Source organism: Notechis scutatus, chromosome Z (assembly GCF_049901735.1).
Source record: "Notechis scutatus isolate UNSWTSFEM ecotype Mainland chromosome Z, rNotScu1.2, whole genome shotgun sequence".
Lineage (NCBI taxonomy): Eukaryota > Metazoa > Chordata > Lepidosauria > Squamata > Elapidae > Notechis > Notechis scutatus.
The window spans coordinates 90,030,621-90,051,682 of NC_142025.1; the positions used below are offsets into that span (position 1 = coordinate 90,030,621).

The 21,062-nt window shown below is 37.0% G+C and overlaps 1 protein-coding gene across 1 annotated transcript in view; it reads right to left on the reverse strand.

Moving 5' to 3' along the window:
- ODAD4 (outer dynein arm docking complex subunit 4) overlaps positions 1–15,043 on the reverse strand; it is a 29,000-nt gene extending 13,957 nt beyond the window's left edge. Inside the window, exons 1-7 of the mRNA XM_087948098.1 lie at positions 14,891–15,043; positions 13,802–13,933; positions 13,257–13,410; positions 11,949–12,010; positions 10,719–10,872; positions 7,636–7,860; positions 5,564–5,771 (exon numbers count right to left, since the gene is read on the reverse strand). Of these exons, the coding sequence (XP_087804224.1) occupies positions 5,564–5,771; positions 7,636–7,860; positions 10,719–10,872; positions 11,949–12,010; positions 13,257–13,410; positions 13,802–13,933; positions 14,891–15,004 (1,049 nt within the window). The 5' untranslated portion in view covers positions 15,005–15,043. The remainder of the gene's footprint in view (positions 1–5,563; positions 5,772–7,635; positions 7,861–10,718; positions 10,873–11,948; positions 12,011–13,256; positions 13,411–13,801; positions 13,934–14,890) is intronic.
- Positions 15,044–21,062: the final 6,019 nt, after the last annotated feature.

Here is a 21,062-nt window from a genome sequence, read left to right on the forward strand (position 1 = left end):
ATCCAAACCAGAAAAAGGATACACAACATTTTGCTCTGGTAACTTTGCCCTTGCAGTCTAAAAAAACAACAACAGTAAGTTGTCTAGGGAACTCAGATTTATTTCATCTTTAATATGTATTGTCTGAGAGAAATGATACTGTAGAGTCTTCTTGAATGTCTCTAATTACTGCTATATTTCCTGTAAATATCCAAAGGGGATATTTGTTTACTTATCCATGAGAATATATGCCTATCTAATATTGCATTACCACACGTTAAAATTTACATACAATGTTTTATTGCATCTTACTTAATACTTTTTTATATTGAAAAGTTGGTAGGTTTATAGGTAGTCCTTGACTTACAACCATAACTGACCACTACAGTAACAAGTAGTGACAACCATTAAGTGAGACAGCCTCACTTAATGGCTCTCAGACCATTCTCCCTAGTGCCAGTTATTCAAATGCATGGGTCATTAAGCGAGCATGGAGTACCTCATGAGTGTAGGAAGCTCTGGGAAACTTGCCACCTTGTTGAGTCTAGAAGCAGACAAGCAACAAAAGGTTTTACAAAGCAAAAGCATTCCAATCAAGGGAAGAGCCCAGATAGATTATGCCTAGTGCCATATTCCAATACCGGAGAGGCTTCCAAACAAGCCTCTGTGAGAAAAGAATCTCTGCCCCATCAGTTGGATATTGGGAGAAACAACATTTCCTTTGCTTAACCCCTTCCCTCCTCCAGAAACCCAGATTTCAATAAAGAAATCCAAAAAAGTTGGGAGGGCGTATTTGTTGAATGTTCCCACCTCTGCTCTCCAATCTCAATCCCATTTAGCCACCTCATTTGCTAAATTTACTGCAGGTCTGGCAAGTTGATGACAAAAACTGTAAGTTCTTACCTTGACAAGTGACTGCCAGGCTAGGGAGAATAGAGGAAAGGAAGGATGCAAGGGGGGAAACCTTTCTGCAACTTGTTTGTGTGGAGGAGCTGAAAAAAAAATCCATCTCAAAACAAAAAGCAGCTACAGCACAAATATGCAACAAATGGCTGCAGCAGAAGCTGGATCCTAAAGGGTATCCTACAGGTAGCACTTAAGCAAGGGAAAAACTTGGGGAAGTTCATCCTGAAGCTGCCACCTTTGCATGTAGGCAGCTGGCTTTCCAAAGACCTAGCAAGAGTCAGGAAAGGTTTGTAATCTCTCAACAGCCAACTGAGCAGAGCAGAAAGCCCGGAAAGCATCTGCCATTTCTGCAAGAAATTGCTGAAGCACTAAAAATGGCTTCCAGGAAGTATGGGGAGCAAGCCAAAACGTACAGGTTCCAGTCAGGACAGGATGGGGAGAGAGAAGTGAAGGGATAAGATCCTTGTAGTTGGTCATGATGAATGACTGCAGGGAACTTCAGTCACCATAACTTTGAAACAGAATCATGAAGCTTTCTGGCTGATGTCACAGTGATATGATGCATCTCCACAGAGCTCCATGGAATCATGCTGAATTCAACCTGCCAGGAGGGTCTGAGGGACCCAAGTCACCCTGGAGGGGTGATGAAGATAGAGAGGACATTCTGTCGATCACAAGACCGCAAACTCCTTGTTTGATCTGGAGGAAGCTCTCAATCCAGCGGGAAGAAAAAGATGGCCATTACATGTCTAACCAAAGCTGTGACAGCTGATCGATGAAACAAGCATAAAAAACTGAGGAACAGTATGGTCGATCTGGGTGAGATTTTTCCAACTTTTGTTGAGTAACTTGCCCTCTTAAAGCTAGTCTGGCTGAAAGAGGAGGAAGTGGAATTGTTTGATTTCTACCCCCCAAGAATAGCGGCAAGCAAGCCTGAGAGCTATCTATAGAATCGGAAACAGGGATAAGATAACCTTTCAGGAAAGACAAAGAAGTTTAAAGCCAGGAAAGTTGGCTTGGGGATTTTAACTACACTATTGATTAAATTGAAAACTTTTTTGAATACGAAATTTTAACCCCTGGGACTTTTGAACAGTTTTGGATTAAATAATACATTACAAGTTAATGAGAAAGAAAAAAGAGAGAAATAGAGGAACAGTGACATCTACAGGTAGAGAAAAACAATGAGAAGTGAAAGTAAGTAAAAGGATGACCTTGAATGTCTGCTGAAGATTAGCCTGTTTGCTACAAATAACACCTTCATCGGCAAATTATTTATACAGGATAACAGAGACAGAGAGAGAAACACTGTAATCTTTTTAAACAATGTAGCTCTTTGAACTTATTTTGAAGCTAAACCGACAAAGTAAATAGAAACTGGGAAATAGCAGAATTTTTTTTTCCTTTGCTTAACTCTCCTTTTGGTGATTTATCAGCCTTTGTGGTTAAACTCTGGGGTTTGGTGGGCCTATGTGTATTACCAATTTATCAAGAGAACAGTGTTTGAAGACTTGGGGATTAGCACAGCAAAAGAAAAGAGGTATGGCCTTATACAGTATATCAAAGAAACAATAAATGCTAGACAAATCTTTGTAGATGAAGAGGGGAGAATTTTGATGGTGGAGGTAGCAATGAACTATAAGCAGATACTTTTGGTAGCAATATATACACCAAATAATAAACAGGAAGATTCTTATGAAAAATTACACAAGAAAATTATAGAACTGGGATATGAGTGTATTTGTATGATAGGAGATTTCAATGCAATTGTAGATGCAAAACTTGATTATAAAAGCAGTAAAATAAAATTCCAGAAGAGAGAATAAAACAATATTTGGGAAAAGCTGAACTACCTAAAATACCTGAAACAGTGAAAGTCATGTCAATATCAATGATGGAATTAACAGAAGCGATTAAGAGGCAAAAGAATAATAAAATACCCGGACTAGATGGGCTACTGGCAGAACTTTATAAATATTTATATGATACTTTAGGCCCACCACCAATGTTAGAAGTTTATAACAAAGTATTGTTAGAAGCAAAGGTACCAAATTCGTAGATGAAAGCAAATATTACCCCAATTCCAAAAGAAGATTCAGACATCATGCAGATAAAAAACTATAGACCTATATATTTATTGAATGCGGATTATAAAATATACACTTCAATAATAGCAGAAAGACTAAAAAGATTTTTGAATGAATATATACATTCAGGCCAGAATGGATTTTTACCTAAGAGACAGATTAAAAATAACATGAGAGTGATATTAAACACACTGGAATACTATGAAGCACATCGTGGAAAGCAAATGGCGTTAATTTTCTTTGACACACAGAAAGCATTAGATAACATAAATTGGCAATTTATGTTATCACAATGAAAATTTATCGGCTTTGGTGAGAGATTCATCAACATGGTTAATAAGGCAACGTATCATAAGCAAATAGCAAGGGCGATGGCAAATGGAGATATGACAGAGAACTTTAATATAAAAACAGGCACAAGACAAGGATGGCCACTATCCCCTCTTCTATTCATATTGACACTGGAAGTATTTAATAGAAATCTTAGACAAGACAAAGAAAATAAAGTTATAGAAATAAAAAAGTGAAAATATAAGCGACAGGCATTTGCACATTATTTGGCCTGGAAGATCCATTAAAAATGGGCACAAATTAATAAAAAAAATAGAAGAATATGACAAAGTTACAGGATTGAAAATAAATAAAGAAAAAACTAAAATTTTAGTTAAAAATTTTACAGATACATAGAAAAAGAGTTAATGAAGAGGATAAATTTCAGACAGTCAAGAAAGTTAAATACCTAGGAATCCATCTAACGGCAAGATATTCAACCATTAAAGAAGATAATTACTATAAACTGACTCAACAAATTAAAACAGACTTGGAGAAGTGGAAAACCTTGCAACTGTCATTGACAGGAAAAATAGCTCCCATAAAAATAAACATTTTATTGAGACTATTATATCTCTTTCAAACAATACCGATAAAGCTGGAAAAAATATTTTGAAGAATGAAATAAAACAATATTAAGATTTATTTAGTAAGGGAAAAAAGCAAGAATAATTTTGAAAATGCTGCACTCTAACCACTGCGCCACTGAGGCTCCTGATATGAAATGCCATCATATACCTGGTTCATATTATCATATGTAGTGGACATGCCCAAAAGCAAAAGAATATTGGACAAAAATATATACATGGTTGGAAAAAAATGGTAAAGTAACATATTGATTTAAAACCAAAAATATTTTTGTTGGGAATGCTACCAGATAAGTATAACAAGGGGAATACATATTTGATTTTATATATATTGACTGCAGCCAGAATTGTATTTACACAACACTGGAAAAGTAAAGAGACCCCTACAGTCGAAAATGTGATTAAAAAAATATTAGAATGTGCAGAAATGGATAGATTAACACAGTTAAGGAAAAAGAAGAAAATACTGTTTTACTTTGGACTTATTTTACCAATGGTTAGCTGACAAAAACAGAAATTAGAAACATGGGACTATAAGAAAAGGAACAATGAAAAAAGGGAGGCTTGTTAAACTGGATAAGCAAATATCATTATTATTATTATGATCATTATGATAGAATGAATATCAATGTAATAAATATTGTTATAAACACTTTCCTAAAACTGATTATTGATGGTTATTTCCTAAAACTATTTGTACCCAGACAACACACTATTTAACGAATACAGAGTCATATGAAGCTTTTGTGGGTTCTGTTGTAACTTTAAATGGCCATTAAGTGACTGGATGTTTTCCGAGGACTACCTAAATAGGTTTAGTTGAATTTGTTTTTATAGATTTAATATTTGTAACTTTACATTGTATTTAGTTCCCCTTATTAATTTTATATGCCGAATGTATTGTATTTTACTGTATTTTTATTCTTACTATGCCAGTCATTGATCAAAATAATTTTTTTCTCTCAAACATGAGTATCTTTTCTGCTTCTGCCAAAGTTGCCCTTCTCTACTTTAAACAGTGCAAAGCAGCAGATCAGACTTGGAATATTATGCTGCTGTTTAAAGTATTATAAGAACAAATCAATTATATAAATAACTGATTTTAAAAAGAAGACTAAAGAAAAAAGTTACATGATACGGTTCATGTTTTAAATTATTTGTTAAGAACATATTTATAAAAATGTTTTTTCTCATATATTTAAGAGAGCAATGTGGCAGTATAGCAATTCAACTTTTTTTTAATGGCTAATGCTGAATATTTAAATTATTGGAGAGTGAAATCATAACAGAAATAATTTAATTCAGTAAAATTATCTCAAAGCTATAGGTTTATCGTAAATCTTGGAATTAGTGTCCTTACATCATAAAATATCATTAAAGGGCCTCAGCAATTGAGAGAGAGTTGTACAGTGGAAAACTCCAGTTATTTTTATCTTTCTTAACCACTCCAAATAACTCTACACTCAAGATAGTAGAGATATTGTAGAGAAGTTAGACAGGACAGACTTGTCTAGCAATGGAAACTTTCCTCCAAGGAGCTCAGGAGTAGTGCATACACTGATATGTTAATCACACATGGTTTTCTAATCATTAACAAGCTAATATATCTTAATCCCTTGGGTAATTTTGCTTTTCCCAGGAAAGACAAAAACTGAGTGATTGCTTCTTTCCTACTTTTCTTTGGCAATATCCAGATCTAGACGGTGGCTCTGCAAAGCTGCCATCATATTCCCCATCTCAATGTAAGCATTTCCAATGCAGCTGTAAAGATTTCCAACCAGCTCGCTCCTGTTGGGGATTTCATCATCGGACCAGCTCTGGATTTTTTTCAGTACTTGCTCAGCTTTCTGGCAACTTCTTTCAGGGCAGCCACTAGTCAGCACTTAGGAGAAAAAGAAGGAGGGGGGGGAATTCTGCATGAGCAAATATGCTACTCAAGCATGTATGCACTGAAACAATGCACAGAGATTCAGGATGATCATATGAAATACTTATTTATCAATTTTTTCTAAGCAGGTTTAAGGATATTAACTAATTTAGGTGGTATTAAAAAGAAACTAGATACATTGATAAAAGACAGAACAATAAATGGCATTAAAATTGATTCCTATATAACTCCTAAATCATGAAATATAGCTCAAATATCAGCAAGAAAAATCTTAGATACTTTCATGCATTGCTTATAGTTTTAGATTATATGTGGATTATAATGAAGCATGAATCATTTATTGTACCTATGCATTAAATTGTATTATTCTTTTATCTTTCTAATTTTTCCTATTTTCTTTTTCTAAATAAAAGCCCTCCCAAATCTCTCCATGCATGAAAATTCATGAACAAACTTGGCTGGGTAATGAGTGACACAGAATGCTAGATTATAGATGAACCAGCATAGTTTCTCTTATCATTCTTAAATTTGCCTGGAGTTTGATACATTTCACATATCTCTAAAAGAAGAATTCTCTCAACAAACAATGCCAGAAAATGTCAAAAGAAATTCAGATAATATCAAAAAATGGATTTTGGAATCTGCTATATTATAGTATATAGAAATATTATTTCCCCCCACTAAAGTCAATTATTAGACCTCTTCTTCCATCAGTAAAATTGATTTGAATTTTGAATACATATAATTTTCGCACTGTAAGATGCACCCCACCCAAAAAAAAGTGGCTGGAAATGTCTGTGCATCTTATAGAGCAAATATTGCCGAAATCCCACCCATCGGCCCCCACCCTTTGGCCTCTGCCTCCCAGCAATTTGCCTCAAACAGTAAACAGCCTGGTCAGCTTCACAGCCTGATTTAGCACAAGCAGCTGATTGGTGGTTGGATTGGCCTCCTGGAATACTGCCAATCAGCTGTTCCAGGGTGCCTATTGCCGTATAGGGATTGCCGTCGTCTATCACTGCCTCTGTGCGCCCCATTTTTGGCCTTCATGAATCCCATTTTTGGCCTGTGTGTGCCCCATTTTTGGCTTGGGCGAGATGTGCTGAGGCCAAAAATGGGGTGCATGAAGGCCGAAAACAGGATGCATGGAGGCTGAAAATGTGTTGAGGCTGAAAATGGGGCGCACAGAGGCAGCAATAGGCAGAGGCGATGGCAGCAGCGGTGATCCACGCAAACTGGAAGAGCTGATTGGTGGTATTCCAGGAAGTCGATCCAACCGCCAATCAGCTGCTCATGCTAAATCAGCTGTGCTGACCAAGCTTTTGCAAGGAGGCAAATTGCTGGGAGGCAGATTTTTTTTTTCTTGTTCTCCCCACAAAAAGCGAGGTGCATCTTATGATCTGAAGCGTCTTATAGTGCAAAAAATACAGTATATATTTTATACACACACGCACGCATGCATGTACACATACACACACACATATATATATGAGATATGCTACCACTAGATGGAGATCAATCTGAGGCTATAGGAAATAATATTTTAGTAGTTCTCAGAAGAACAAGAAGTATCACTGAATAATAACTAATAGGCGCTGAGGACTTTTTTTTAGTAAGAAATATGATTCTGCATACAAAAATATTACATTCTATACATTAAGAAGTCACACATATATTACATAGTTTATCATGTCAAAGAATTGACAAAAAACAAATTGGAAGGATTCTGAAAGCAAATTTTCTTACTTAGGACAATCCTGTTTCTTTAAACATTGCAGTTCTATCTTATTTCAGGCAGCACACAAACAATCCCATTAATAAATTCTAACTGGTCCCCATTTTCACCTGAGCCACCTACGCATATCAATGTCCTCCATGCTCTTTAGTATGTATCTTGCCACCTCAGAGGGCTTCCGCTTTTGATCTCTGGTCCATCTTTTCAACATAAGCTTGCGATCTCTGATCCGAGCATAAATAGGTTTTTGCTGCTGCCAGAAATCTGTGCGAGTATCCAGGTAGGAAAGACCCTCCTGAAGTAAGTCTCCAACAGTTACCCCCTGCTTGGTAACACTTTTGATCAACTCTACAAGAAGCAAAAAATATGGTCAGTTATTATTGAGTAGATAAGTGTTGGTGTTAAAATACTATACTTGCTTGACTCACAGTACTCTTCTCAAATGTGATTTCCACTATAAATGTTTTATAGACACTTCTGAAAGAGAGGTTATTTACAGAAAAAACTTTAAAAGGCTGAAATACTGGTAGTGACTTATGACCACAATTGATATACTGATATACAAAATTTCTGTTGCTGAGTAAGACCCTTGTTAACTGAGCTTATCTCCATTTTACAACCTTTCTTGCCACAGTTCTTAAGGGAATCATTGACGTGGTTATGTTAGTAATATGGCTATTAAATGAATCTGGCTTCCCCATTGACTTTGCCTGTTAGAAGGTTGCAAGATGGCTATGAAGGTTGCTTTATTCCCTGGGATCATCATCAAAATGAATCAGTTGCCAAGCATCTGAATGTTGATCATGGGGAGGCTGCAATGGTCATAAATGTGAAAAACAGTCACAAGTCACTTTTTTATTGCTGTTATAACTTTGAACAGTCACTAAATGAATTGTTGTAAGTCAATGGACAAAAAGATCTGTGGGGGGGAATGCAGTTTTCCCCCCCACAGGTAAGCATGAAGATGAAAGAAGCCTTTCAGAGGAAGAAATTTCCTTAGAAAAATATCTCAGTCACTTTTTAAATTTTAAAGAAAAAAAATGCTATTGAAATACAAACAACCAAAGCAAACATCCATGCAGATACCAATTCAAAATGTTTGAAATAAAGTATGGTAATAGTTTAACTAAATCAGTCTTACAGGTTTACAATACGGGGCTAATCTCTCTCTGGAAATAAAACTGACCTCTGTAGATATGCAGGGCTTATAGGGGTAAGGCTGACATGTTATTTGTGACTCTTCCTGAGCAGAGGCAAATGATCAGCCAACATGTATACCAGCTAAGGATTATTAGAACAAAAGTCTAACATATCCAACAGCTGTCTTAGAATCTATAAAAATATGGAGGTTTTCAAATTATCTAGAACCATTGGGCAAAGATGATGAATCGAGTATTGCTTACCCTATTTATCTAGCATTAGTTTACCATGATTTTGGTATCCATTGGAGATGTTAAGAATTGGATATAATTGCCTGGTTCACAAATAATGCTAAATCTTATAGTCTGCAGGTTATAATAATGGAGCCTCTGTGGCGCAGTGGTTAGAGTGCAGTACTGCAAGTTACCTCTGCAGCCAGCTGCCTAGAGTTTGGCAGTTCAAATCCCACCAAGCTCAAGGTTGACTCAGCCTTCCATCCTTCTGAGATGGGTAAAATGAGGACCCAGATTGTTGGGGGGCAATATACTGACTCTTTAAACTGCTTAGAGAGGGCTGTAAAGCATATAAAGCGGTATATAAGTCTAAGTGCTATTGCTATAATGCTGGGCAAAAACATTGTACAGTACTAAAACCAAATCATTTTATGGTTTAATGCAGTGGTCCCCAACCTTTTTGTACCAGGGACCGGTTTCAAGCAGAAATTTTTGCAAGGACTGGGGGGGAGAGAAGAGAAGGAGGCTTCGCTCTCTCGCTGCTCCACCAGCCCAGGAAGAAACTGCTTCAAAGAAGCGGGGGCTTTTCTGTCGCCGCAGCTATTCGAAGCGCCCGTTTCTCCCCACCCCGCCCGCCAGCGCTCAATCCACAGTGTCCCGTTCTGCCTGCCTGCCTTAGTTTCTGGTTGTTTGGGAGCAGCTTCGCTGAGAATAATAACTATTCGCCTCTTTTACTCAGCCGAAGCTGTTCCGATTCAACCATTAACGAAGGCAGGCAGGCAGGCAGAACGGAGCACTGGGTTGAACCCAGCGGCGCTGGCGGCGGGCGGGCGGGCGGGGTGGGGAGAAACGGGCGCTTGGAGGCGCTGCGGCGACAGGAAAAGCCCCGCTTCTTTGAAGCAGTTTCTTCCTGGGCTGGTGGAGGAGCGAGAGAGCGACTGAGAGAGCTGACCCAGAGAGAAGGACAGGCTTCGGTTGCTTCCTCCCTCCCCTTCTTTCATTTGTGTCCTTGATCCCCGATCCCAGCAGCATTCACCAAAGGTGAAGAAAGCCGCCATTTTTTTTAAAAAAAAAATTCTTTGCGGCCCGGTAGAGAGTGCTCTACGGCCCGGTACCGGTCCGCGGCCCAGTGGTTGAGGACCCCTGGTTTAATGCATATATGAGCGCAACTTCTTCAAAGAACTTGTCCTAATGCTGATATATAGTATCAGCACACCTGATAACCTTAAAATAATAGGAGAAAAGCACAGAATCAGTAGAGATATAATAGGAAGCTCTGAGTAAGTGCAGCAAGAAATTAAAGGACGATACATTTTCTTTCCCATTTCTGTGCTTCATTTATCTGCATACTTCATTTTGAAAAAAAACAGGAAATATAACTATACTCCACTTGTTAAGATGCTTGCCTCAAGTCAGATTTAGAAGAAAGGAATCAAAGTATCTGATTGGTGTTTGAGCCCCTCCATTTGAACCTACCAACACCAGAAAGCTCTATCTGAAGATAATCTCACAGAGCCATATAACAGTCAATTTCTCTCCCTTCAATAATCCTTTCCACTCAGGACTTGTCCACTCAGGAAATTGCATATTGCAGAGGATTCTGAAACTTGTTAAAATATGCATGTACTTCCCTAGCAAGTTTTTTTTTTGCTACCATTCCTTCATAACTTAACTATGGAACAATTTTAGTAGTGCACATTGCAAAAAAGATTATTAACCTAGACAAGAAATTGCTTTCCTGAAAAAATCAATTTCACAGAGGCAGGCAATCTAATGAGGTGTGTGGTTCTGGGCTCCCAGGTGCTGCACTATACAAATGCATTATATTAAAACCTTCATCCTTGAGCAGTTTTTCCAGAAAAGCCTTGTCAACATAGAGCTCTCCCAGGAGCTGTCGTTCCATCTTCTCATTCCTCACGGGGGCCTGTTGTTTACTTAAGTACTTTGCATCCTTTTTGATATGGAGTTTCTGCTTTGCTTTTTTACTCTGTCATAAGAAAAGAAAAAAATAATTTACAAGGTCCTTTTTTAGACTTCTCCTTTCTCTGTAGCATTATTTCTTCAGAAAGAAACAAAAGGAGCCCTGGAACATAGCAAAGCTGTTTCTCAAACTGAATAGATCCAGGAGCATAGATTAAAACAACTGAACATTTCAGATTGAGATGGAAAGAGGGTTTCTACAACTTGAGAGGTTTGGGATAATGTGATTAAAAATTCAAGAACTATTTCAATCCATGCTCTCATGTAGCATGGTGATTCAGGGTATGAACTGTAAACACAGAAGGCCTTGTTTTACGCATTCAAGTACTTTACTATGCAACTTCCTACAAAACAACGATTGAAGGACAATAACAATATTCCTCTATTTTATAATTTTTGTCTAGATGCTTAGCTAATGCATATGAAGCTATTTAAACAGTTGGCAAGTATAAACAGAAATAGATAAACATTTGGTACTTTAAAGATCCAATTTAGATGAAGGAAATTTAGGAATAAGACTGGAACATTCAAAATGTAGGCAAAGTGAACGATGTTTAAAGTGTGATTATTATTTTCATGACCTTCTGTCCTGACATTGTTGGGTCCTACATGGTGAATTCTATATTTTTGATGGAATATTATATATTACTGATCAAGTATAGGCAATACAATACAATAGACTACTGTAGCCTACCTAGATAATATATCCCCAGCATCATCACTAGTATCCAACGCTTAGGAAATTGTTGGCTAACGAAGAGATCAAGTGACTCAGGAAAAATAACAGATCAAATATCAGCTCATGCAGAAACAAGTAATAAGCAAATAGTGATTTTAATATTTTTTTAAAAATATTAACAGTATAAACTATTTAAAATGGATAGGATGAAAGTAGTTTTCAGGAGAATGAAGATATTGCTACTGGTCTCACATATTATGGTTCGAGAAAATGAATGAACTGCAAAACCCCACCGATCTTATTATCTAACACATCCCAATACCCTGAAACCCATTCCATTTTTCTATTTACTCCTAGAATAGGCACAAAATAATCACTTTGGAAAAAAGCTGGAGAGACCATACCTCTGCCTGGCGACTCAGAAAGCAGAGGTCCGCTCTATTCTCTAGTCTCACGGATGATGGGCCTACAGACAGAGAAGATACCAAGAGGTCAGGAATGCCCTACAACAGTGATCCCCAACCTTTTTGACGCCGCGTGCCCGGTACCGGCATCAGCTGGCGCCGCGCCGGCCGGCATCAGCTGGGCGCCGCCATCTTTTTGATGAAAAAGTGCTTCCGGTGACCTCACCGAAGCACGTTTTCATCAAAAAAGATGGCGGGCGCTGGCCGGTGAGCTTTTCCGGTAGAAATGGCTTTCTACCCGGAAAAGCTCACCGAGCATTGGCGCCGCCATCTTTTTGATGAAAACGTACTTCGTGAGCTTTCTACCCGGAAAAGCTCACCGGAAGCACTTTTTCATGAAAAAGATGGCGGCGCCCAGCAAGTCATGGGCCCGGTAGGGAGTTGTTCATGTCCGGTACCGGTCCGCGGACCGGTGGTTGGGGACCCCTGCCCTACAAGACACCTATAGCAAATAGCAATCAAAAGGACATGTAGAAGAAAGAATATCAACCTTATTAAAACACACACACATTTCAACCCTCTGGTAATTTATTTCCCTTTTATTAATGTTCTTATTTTTCTTGAAAACATAGCTTAGAATATTACAAAATATTTCAAGTGTGGATGAACCAGTTTTGTGTAATGGCATATTATATTTTATTTCCCCTATATACTTTCCTCAACATATCATTGCCTGAATGCGTAGTGTACAAGCCAGTGAACAATGCAATATTGAATTAGTGTCGGTGATATCCTGCTTAAAATCTACCCTCCATCATGGAAATTCAGTGGGTGACTGAGTCAATCACTGTTCTCTCAGTCACTTTATTCAAAAGATTGTTCGGTTAGGAAAAAATTGGGAGGAGGAAACACTATGTATGATCTCTTGTGCTCCTGAAAGAAAATAGATCTATCAAACTGAAGATAGAATCAGAATCTTTTTCAGAAAGAATTTTGAAAATATCCCATTTGTTTCCTTTAGAAATATGGGAAATAATGAGATGGGCTATTTAAAAACTTTCAATTGCAAAAGAAGTTCTTCTTGAAGGCAAATTAATTCTTTATTTGGTTTTGAAAAGAACAAAATGAATTCTTTGGTTTATTATTTTTTCAAAAGTGAAGGCCATGTATTATATATAGTCTTCACATAGCACAATATTTGACTGGTTTTTTTCCATATTTTTTCCATTTTCTATCACATTCAAATCTAGATAATGTCTGACAGATAAAATAAAACAACCTTATATCAACAAAAACCATATTGCTTACTTCCAACTGAATTTTCAATTGCTTCTTTGGATTTTTGAATACCCAGTCTGAATTTCTGCAAATCAGGGCGGAGCTTGTGCCCTCGATGATAAAAGACTAAAGCAAATTCAAAATCACCCATAGTATACAAGGCTTCTGCTTTTTGATACAGTCCCTGTAACAGAAAGGAAAACTATTGGACTGAAAAAAGAACAATTGGAAGAAATATATATTGTACATAGAAGTGAACAGCAAGTATACACACATTTATCTCAAAATCCAATAATTTATCCGATGTAACCAACTGGAATTTGAACACAATCTAATAACATTTTCCCTCCTCTATTGCCAGCTTTATACTGTTTTATTTAATTAATTTGTTTTAAGAAACTATCTTCCTGTTTATCCCTCTGCACTTCTAATTTGCATTGCTTTCAAGATGATTTCCTAACCTGGTAATTGGGAGGGAATTGGGGGGAAAAACATAACTTTCTTCTAGCAATAAACTAGATAACCAATGACAGATTTTGAAATCTCTTAGGTTTGAAACAGGTATTTCTGCTTACCTTAGTAAATTCTTTGTCAGCAGTCAGAGAGGCTTCTGCATCTTTTAGGGCATTTTCTGTATCTCCAAGTCTCAAGTAGCATTTTGAACGGGAAACAAGGCAGTTCCTGTCACCAGGTTGAAGCTGCAAAGCCTAGCCCATAAAAAAAATTGTTTTCAATCTTCCTCAATTATGATTGCTATAAGCTGAGCATTACATACCCATTATTTCTCTGGTGAAATCAGAGATATATTTTTCTTATGCGTAAATTGTATTCTATAATTTATAAGCTGCACTGCGTTGTTATATATTGCTAAACTCTGGATTTTGTGATCACGTTCTCTGCAGCCCCTATATTCTTTGTCTTAAGTATAATATTCTTGATATGAGTGCCATGAAAAATACTTTCTCTCCAACTTTTTCTTCTTCCATCCTTTTCCTCCATTTGTGTTTACAGACAAAAGCTCTAATAAAGGAAACATAATAGTGCTGCAACATGCATATTAACTGATGAGAAAGCTTCATCTCAAAGATAGGAGGGAGTACAGAGCCAAATAGAAAATAAACACGAAATTTGTTTTGTTGCTATTAATTGTTAGCAACTTTGAAAACTTGTAGGACTCTAGGGATTGAACAGCCTCTCTACACTGCATCCTCTATTTGGATAGCATATCTAAACAGCAATCATTTGAGTGCAATAAAGGCAGACATAAAATTCTAACTTCTTGCTGCCCTTCATAATTCCTGGAGCTTAGAAGTCGTAGCCGGATGCAATACCTCCTTCCAGTTACCATGTCCCACTGCTGTAGTCAATTCTCACTGCACAGAACTTCACCCATCACATCTGGGGACCTGGCTACCCCGGGTGACCCAGAGATGCAAGTCCCCAGCCTGCTGTGCAGCTCCTCGGATAACCTGTCTCCGTGCTGCTTTGCTGTGGGGAGGAGGAGATCAAACAAGGCTCTTGCAATTGCCCTTCGTGGGATTCCCACTGCAGTATTAAACCCTCCCCAGTTCTCGGCTCTCTGATGCCTGCCTGCTTAGGAGGCAGACTCGTTCCTCCCCGTCCATCTAGGGACTTCTCCGAATATCCACATGGAGAATGCTCACGTAAGTGTAGTAAGACAGAGCTTTGCTGAGCTCCCCGCGCCGGCTAAGCATTGTTCCTTCCGCCATGAGGCTGGGGAAAGTCCCACGCAAAACTTCCCCCTCGTTGTCTCCCATCTTGGAAGAAGGCAAAGCCGAGAAAGACGCGACGCAGTTGCCTCGCAACTTGCAGCCTAGCAACTGCAACACTTCCGGAAGTCCGACGGGCAGCCGAATGGATCAAAGGGTTTTAAAACTTTGGAAGAAGCCGTCCAGTAGCAGGGAATCTATATACTATTAGGATTGTCATACAAAATTCCGGACAATCACTAGATGGCTTGTATAGATATTTTGCACTCCAGATATAGTAACCCTATTTTATATGGCTTTTCTTTTATAGAACTATTAACCTAAACTAAACTGCCCAATTTTGTTTTTTCTTTGGCTGTCACTATTCCCTTTCCTCATTGAAAATCACATCTTGGAGCAGAGACTTTATTTAAAGAACTCTTCATAATTTAGTAAAAGTAAAAAGTAAAGTCTCCAAGTCAAACTCCTCTGGTAGGGATTACATGGACACATCCTTGAAAATGCCCCTGCAGGACAGGTACTGCCATCTGGTAACACAACATCTGCAAGCAAACAACCAAGCTCAGGAAGCACCAAGCACACCACAATTTTTCTATTTTCAGATGGAGAGATGTACAAAGTGATCTCATTATAAGAGGTTCAGCAGAAATTCTTTTAAATCATACTAGGCATATAATAGTTGCTTCCCATTTTTAATAAGGTAAGTTTTAATAAAATTTGTTTCATTTCTTGACAGATCCACAGATCCCTTAAGCAGAAAACAGAAACTAATAGAAATAGAAGAAACAGTATTCTGGTTTCTTAGCAAATTAGATATTTAGTAGGTTGTTGCAGAATCAATTGACTTCAGACTCTTTTATCATCAGGTTACATCAGCCTTCCAGGGGGTACTGCTGATGAATTGCTATAATTTTTCTGGTGTCATGGTCAAATAGGAAGGGTAGTTAACACTTCAGAACAGTAAAATTCAAAATGGGTGAAGTAGAATAGTAAACAAGGCCAAAAGTAACAGAATGAAATTGTGAAGTAGAGACAGTAAAATTCTTATCTCTGTCTTTGAAAACCCCAGCATGAGGGATGCACACTTTGGAAAGGGGAAAAAAAGTTAGACTTGCATGAAATCTCAAAACAGAACATGATTTTTAAAAAGTGAATGCAGTTTCTGATTGCATAAATAAAGTCACAGTTTTCTGGTCATGGAAAAGAAACATTTGACAAAAAATGTTTGGCATTAATAAACAGGGCCTACTAGAGCATCTACCTCAGGTAATTGTACTACAGGAAGCCGGGCAAACTAATTAGAACGGTTCAATGTTAGGCAACAAATATGGAAAGTAAAATGGGGGGAAATCCTTTGCTAAAAGAGTAAAGAGATCAAATATCTTTAGAGAAGAAATGACTAGAAGATAATAGAATATCCCTCTCAATCTCTTGCATTTAGTGGTTTTAGATATTAAAAAAAAATCTTTTTCCTAATTTTAACTCAATGTTATTATTCGATTTATTATTTTGATTGGTCCATAAATACATTTTGTTGTGGTGAGTATACACTGTCTTACTTTTTAAAATGTAAATCTGCTGCATTTAGATAATGTGTTTAACTATATCTTAAAACGTAAATAACAAATACAAAGTATATTTCAGTATTTCTTCACAATAGAGAAATTAAATAAAATAATGGGAAAAACCTTTTATTCCAATCTCTTATCTCTACAAAAAGCAATGATCTTTCCTTTGATAGAATTAATCAAATGCATAAATCCTCCTTTTCTGGAATTGCTCTAGTTCTGCATTCCTGTTTCAAATAGAGGGATGGCCTGAATGGCAGAACATGGTCAGAAGATCAAATGAGTAACGTCTAGTTTTCTCCTATGAATCAGAGTTGACTATCTGACTTGGAGAAAGGATTTCACTATGATGATGTCAATTCACCTGAATGTTTTCTCTCTCAGATTAGGAAGAGGCACCACTCTTGATCAGAATTTCCATATGTGTGTTGCACATGGATGTTTATATATACAGTATGTATATAAATTTAACTACTGAACAAAATATGATTGTGTTTTACTATTACATGAAATGTATTATTATTTTAATATTGGTATGTATCTGTTATTATCAGTGTGTGAAATTAGGCATTTTACAGAATGCCTAGAAACAATGCCAAAAATGGGATGTCTTAATATTGAAATGCTTAATATTTCACACATTTTCTAGGCATTTTATGAAATGCCAAAAAGCAAACTGGCAAAGTATAAAATATTCCTACTAAAATGCTATTCTAGCCTTCCTATTGCAACAAGTAGGTCAATATTGGTCTTTTTCTCTTGGTTTTTTCAATAAGAAAGTCCTGTAGTTTTTGGGTTTTTTTTGTATTTCTTTTTTCCTTTTCATATAGATCTTTTCAATAAAGGTTTAGGGTTAGAGTTAGGATTAGGGTATGGTTAGGATAAACCTTAATTTTAACCCTAACCCTTTCCATGACTCTCTTTACATACTTTGCCTAAATAGTTCTTGTCATTTTGCATAATACCTATGATATACAATATCTAGGGAAAGTATATGTGGTAGCATATTAAAATAACACAGATATTTCATACTTTGCTTAAAAACTCTATGCATTCTATGAAGTTTTCAGGCATACTATACAGCGTCAGCTTTTCACACATTGCGGGTAACATATACACTATTTGAAAATATCTTTTAACATTAAAAACAAATTAAATAATTAAGGTTCTCCCAAGTTTGAATCTAGACTAGAGAGAAGTACTGCAGCTTTGAGAAACAGAAAAACAGAGCAAGTAGGTGGTGATTGCATGTTACTATGTTGCAACCATATATCACCTGAGCAATGTAATGTATCTTCTGATATCAAGTTTGCCTACAGCTTAGTCATTAAAGTAAGCATCTGGAAATTTTAGTTAAGGATGTATCTATTCTAATGGCATACTAATATTAATTGGTATGTAGTTCAAATATGTACATAGGTATTTTTAGAAAGTGATGTTTAGGAAATATTTATTTTATTCTAGTCCCAAATTAAAAATAAATATACATTTCTTCTACAAGTATACCAAATAATGTTCACATATCAGATGACATTACAGTACCTAATTAGTTAATGAAATGCCTGAAGCAAGCAACCAAACTCAGAGAGCAACAAGAACATATAAAGCTATAGCAATAGCACTTAGACTTATATACTGCTTTATAGTGCTTTACAACCCTCTCTAAGCGGTTTACAGAGTCAGCATATTGCCCTCAACAATTGGGGTCCTCATTTTACCCACCTCAGAAGGATGGAAAGCTGAGTCAACCTTGAGCCTGGTGGGATTTGATCTGCCAAATTGTTGGCAGCTGGATTCAGCAGAAGTAGCCTGCAGTACTGCACTATAAACATTATGCCACTGAGGCTCTATGTCTTCCTATGAAGGAAAAAAACTAAAGTAAATAATATTTTTCTTCTTACAAACTTCCAAGAGGTACCCAGTTGATCACTATGCACTACAGAACATTGAATTAAACATATCTTGGTTTGAACTAGCAATGCTTTTCATATACAGTGCTGCTTATCAAGGCTAACCAGGCAGTGAACTGTAGTCTGGTCTTCATCTCAATAACCATATATGGGATTCTGTTGTTTATGGTTAGTTAGTATAGCATGTGAGTAATTATATGGCGCCCCCTGCCCTCTGAAATAGATGTCTATTCTGCTGGAGTTATGTATTCTCCTTAAGACCTGGTTTTGTTCCCAGGCCTGGAATTATTGTGTCTGCAGAAGCTCTGGTGTGTTTTTTATTTTTTATTTATTTTTTATTTATTTTTTATTTATTTTTTATTTATTTATTTATTTATTTATTTATTTATTTATTTATTTTTGTTTATTTATTTATTTATTTATTTATTTTTTTATTTTTGTGAAGCGATTATAAAATAACAGGTATAAGTATAAACATAGTTATGAATATATGAAATGTATACATATAAGAAAAATAAAAAGAAACAATAGGACAGGGATGGTAGGTGCGCTTATGCACGCCCCGTACAGACCTCTTAGGAAAGGGGTGAGGTCAATAGTAGACAGTCTAAGTTTTTGAGGTTTGGGGAAGAAACCACAGAGTCAGGCAGAGTATTCCAGACATTGACCACTCTGTTGCTGAAGTCGTATTTCCTGCAATCCAGTTTGGTGCAGTTTACCTTGAGTTTGTATCTGTTGTGTGCTCTTGTATTGTTATGGTTGAAGCTGAAGTATTCATTGACGGGTAGGACATTGCAATGTATAATTATATATACTATACTTAGATCGGACCGAAGGCGGCGTAGTTCTAGATTTTCTAGGTCTAGAATTTCAAGTCTGGTGGCATAAGGTATTCTGCAACAAGTAGAGGAGTGGAGAACTCTTCTTGTGAAATATTTCTGGACTTGCTCAACTGTATTAATATCAGATACGTAATGCGGGTTCCAGACTGATGAGCTGTATTCAAATATTGGTCTAGCAAATGTTTTGTATGCTCTAGTTAGTAGTGTGATATTACCAGAGAAGAAGCTATGTAGGATTAGGTTAACAACTCTTAATGCCTTTTTGGCTATGTAGTTACAGTGGGCTCTAGCACTTAGATCATTAGAGATGAGAATTCCAAGGTCCTTGACAGAGTTTGGATCATCAACATGGGCTTGTCTATTCAGCTTGTACTTTATTTTCTGATTTTTTTGCCAATATGTAAGACAGAGCATTTATTTGTTGAGATTTGAAGTTGCCATTTGTTTGACCATTCTGATACATAGTCGAGGTCTTTTTAAAGGGTAGCAGTATTGTCGGTGGTGTTGAATAGCTTTTGCTCTTAATATGATCACACAGGTCATTTATGTAGAGTATGAAGAGAGTTGGTCCTAGAACACTGCCTTGGGGGACCCCACTGTTAGCAGGTACAGAGTTTGATAGGACGCTCCCAATTTTGACCACTTGTCGTCTGTTTGACAGGAATGCTTCTATCCAGTTATGCAGGTGTCCAGAGATATCATAAGATTTTAGTTTTAGGAGTAGTTTGTCGTGTACACTGAATCAAAGGCTTTACAGAAGTCTATGTAAATTGCGTCTATTGCTTTGCCCTCATCAAGTTGTGTAGTCCATATGTTTTTGCAGTGTAAGAGTTGCAGATTACAGGAGTTTTTTTCTGAAACCAAATTGTTTATTAGAGAGTAGGTTGTTTGTCTCTAAGTGGAGGATAATGGATAGGTTAATAATTGATTCCATGACTTTACAGGTGACACAACATTAAAAGATTGGTCTGTAATTTTCAACTAGGCTGGGGTCTCCCTTTTTGAAGATGGAGATGACCGCGGTTTGTGACCATAGATTTGGCAAGGAGCTGGACCTGAAAGATTTTTCAAAGATTATGCTTAGAGGTTCGGCTATGGCAGTGGATATCCTTTTTAAGAAGTAGCACATATTCTGTCCGGTCCAATAGATAGAGATGGTTTTAGATTGCGTAGTGCTTTTTCAACATTGTCTTCTGTAAAATCAATATGTATTAGATCATTGTAGTTGTCTGTGGTTCGACTAGGAAATACTGGGCATGATCCATTGCTGTTTAGAAATACTGAGCCAAAGAATGTGTTAAAGAGGTTGGCTTTAATGGTGTCATCGTTGCAGTCTTTACCATTAGGTCCTATAGGGGTGGAATGGACCTTGAGTCTTTTAGTTTGTTGTTTACAAAATTGTAGAAAGTATGGGTGGAATTGGTGCGTAGAAGATTTTCCTCTTGTTTAATGTGATAGTTGGTGCATTCAGTCTTTATCTGGTGGCATAAATTTTTGTATCAGCTTTTGAAGTTGGCAACGGGACCAGATTTGTTTTTCTGCCAAAGTGATTTCTTTTTGGCTTGAAGCTTCCTTATTATTATGGGTAATTTGTTTTTTCTGGTTTTGGGAGTTGTTATTGGTACATATAGTTTGATGACTCTTTTGACTTCACATAAAAATATGTTCTAATGGTCTTCAATAGTATTGCATCCAGTTAATAGAAGTTGCCAATCAAGGGATGAGAGATCGTTGTCTATAAGATCATAGTTGCCTTTTTTGAAGTTATAATTGGGGATCCCGTCGT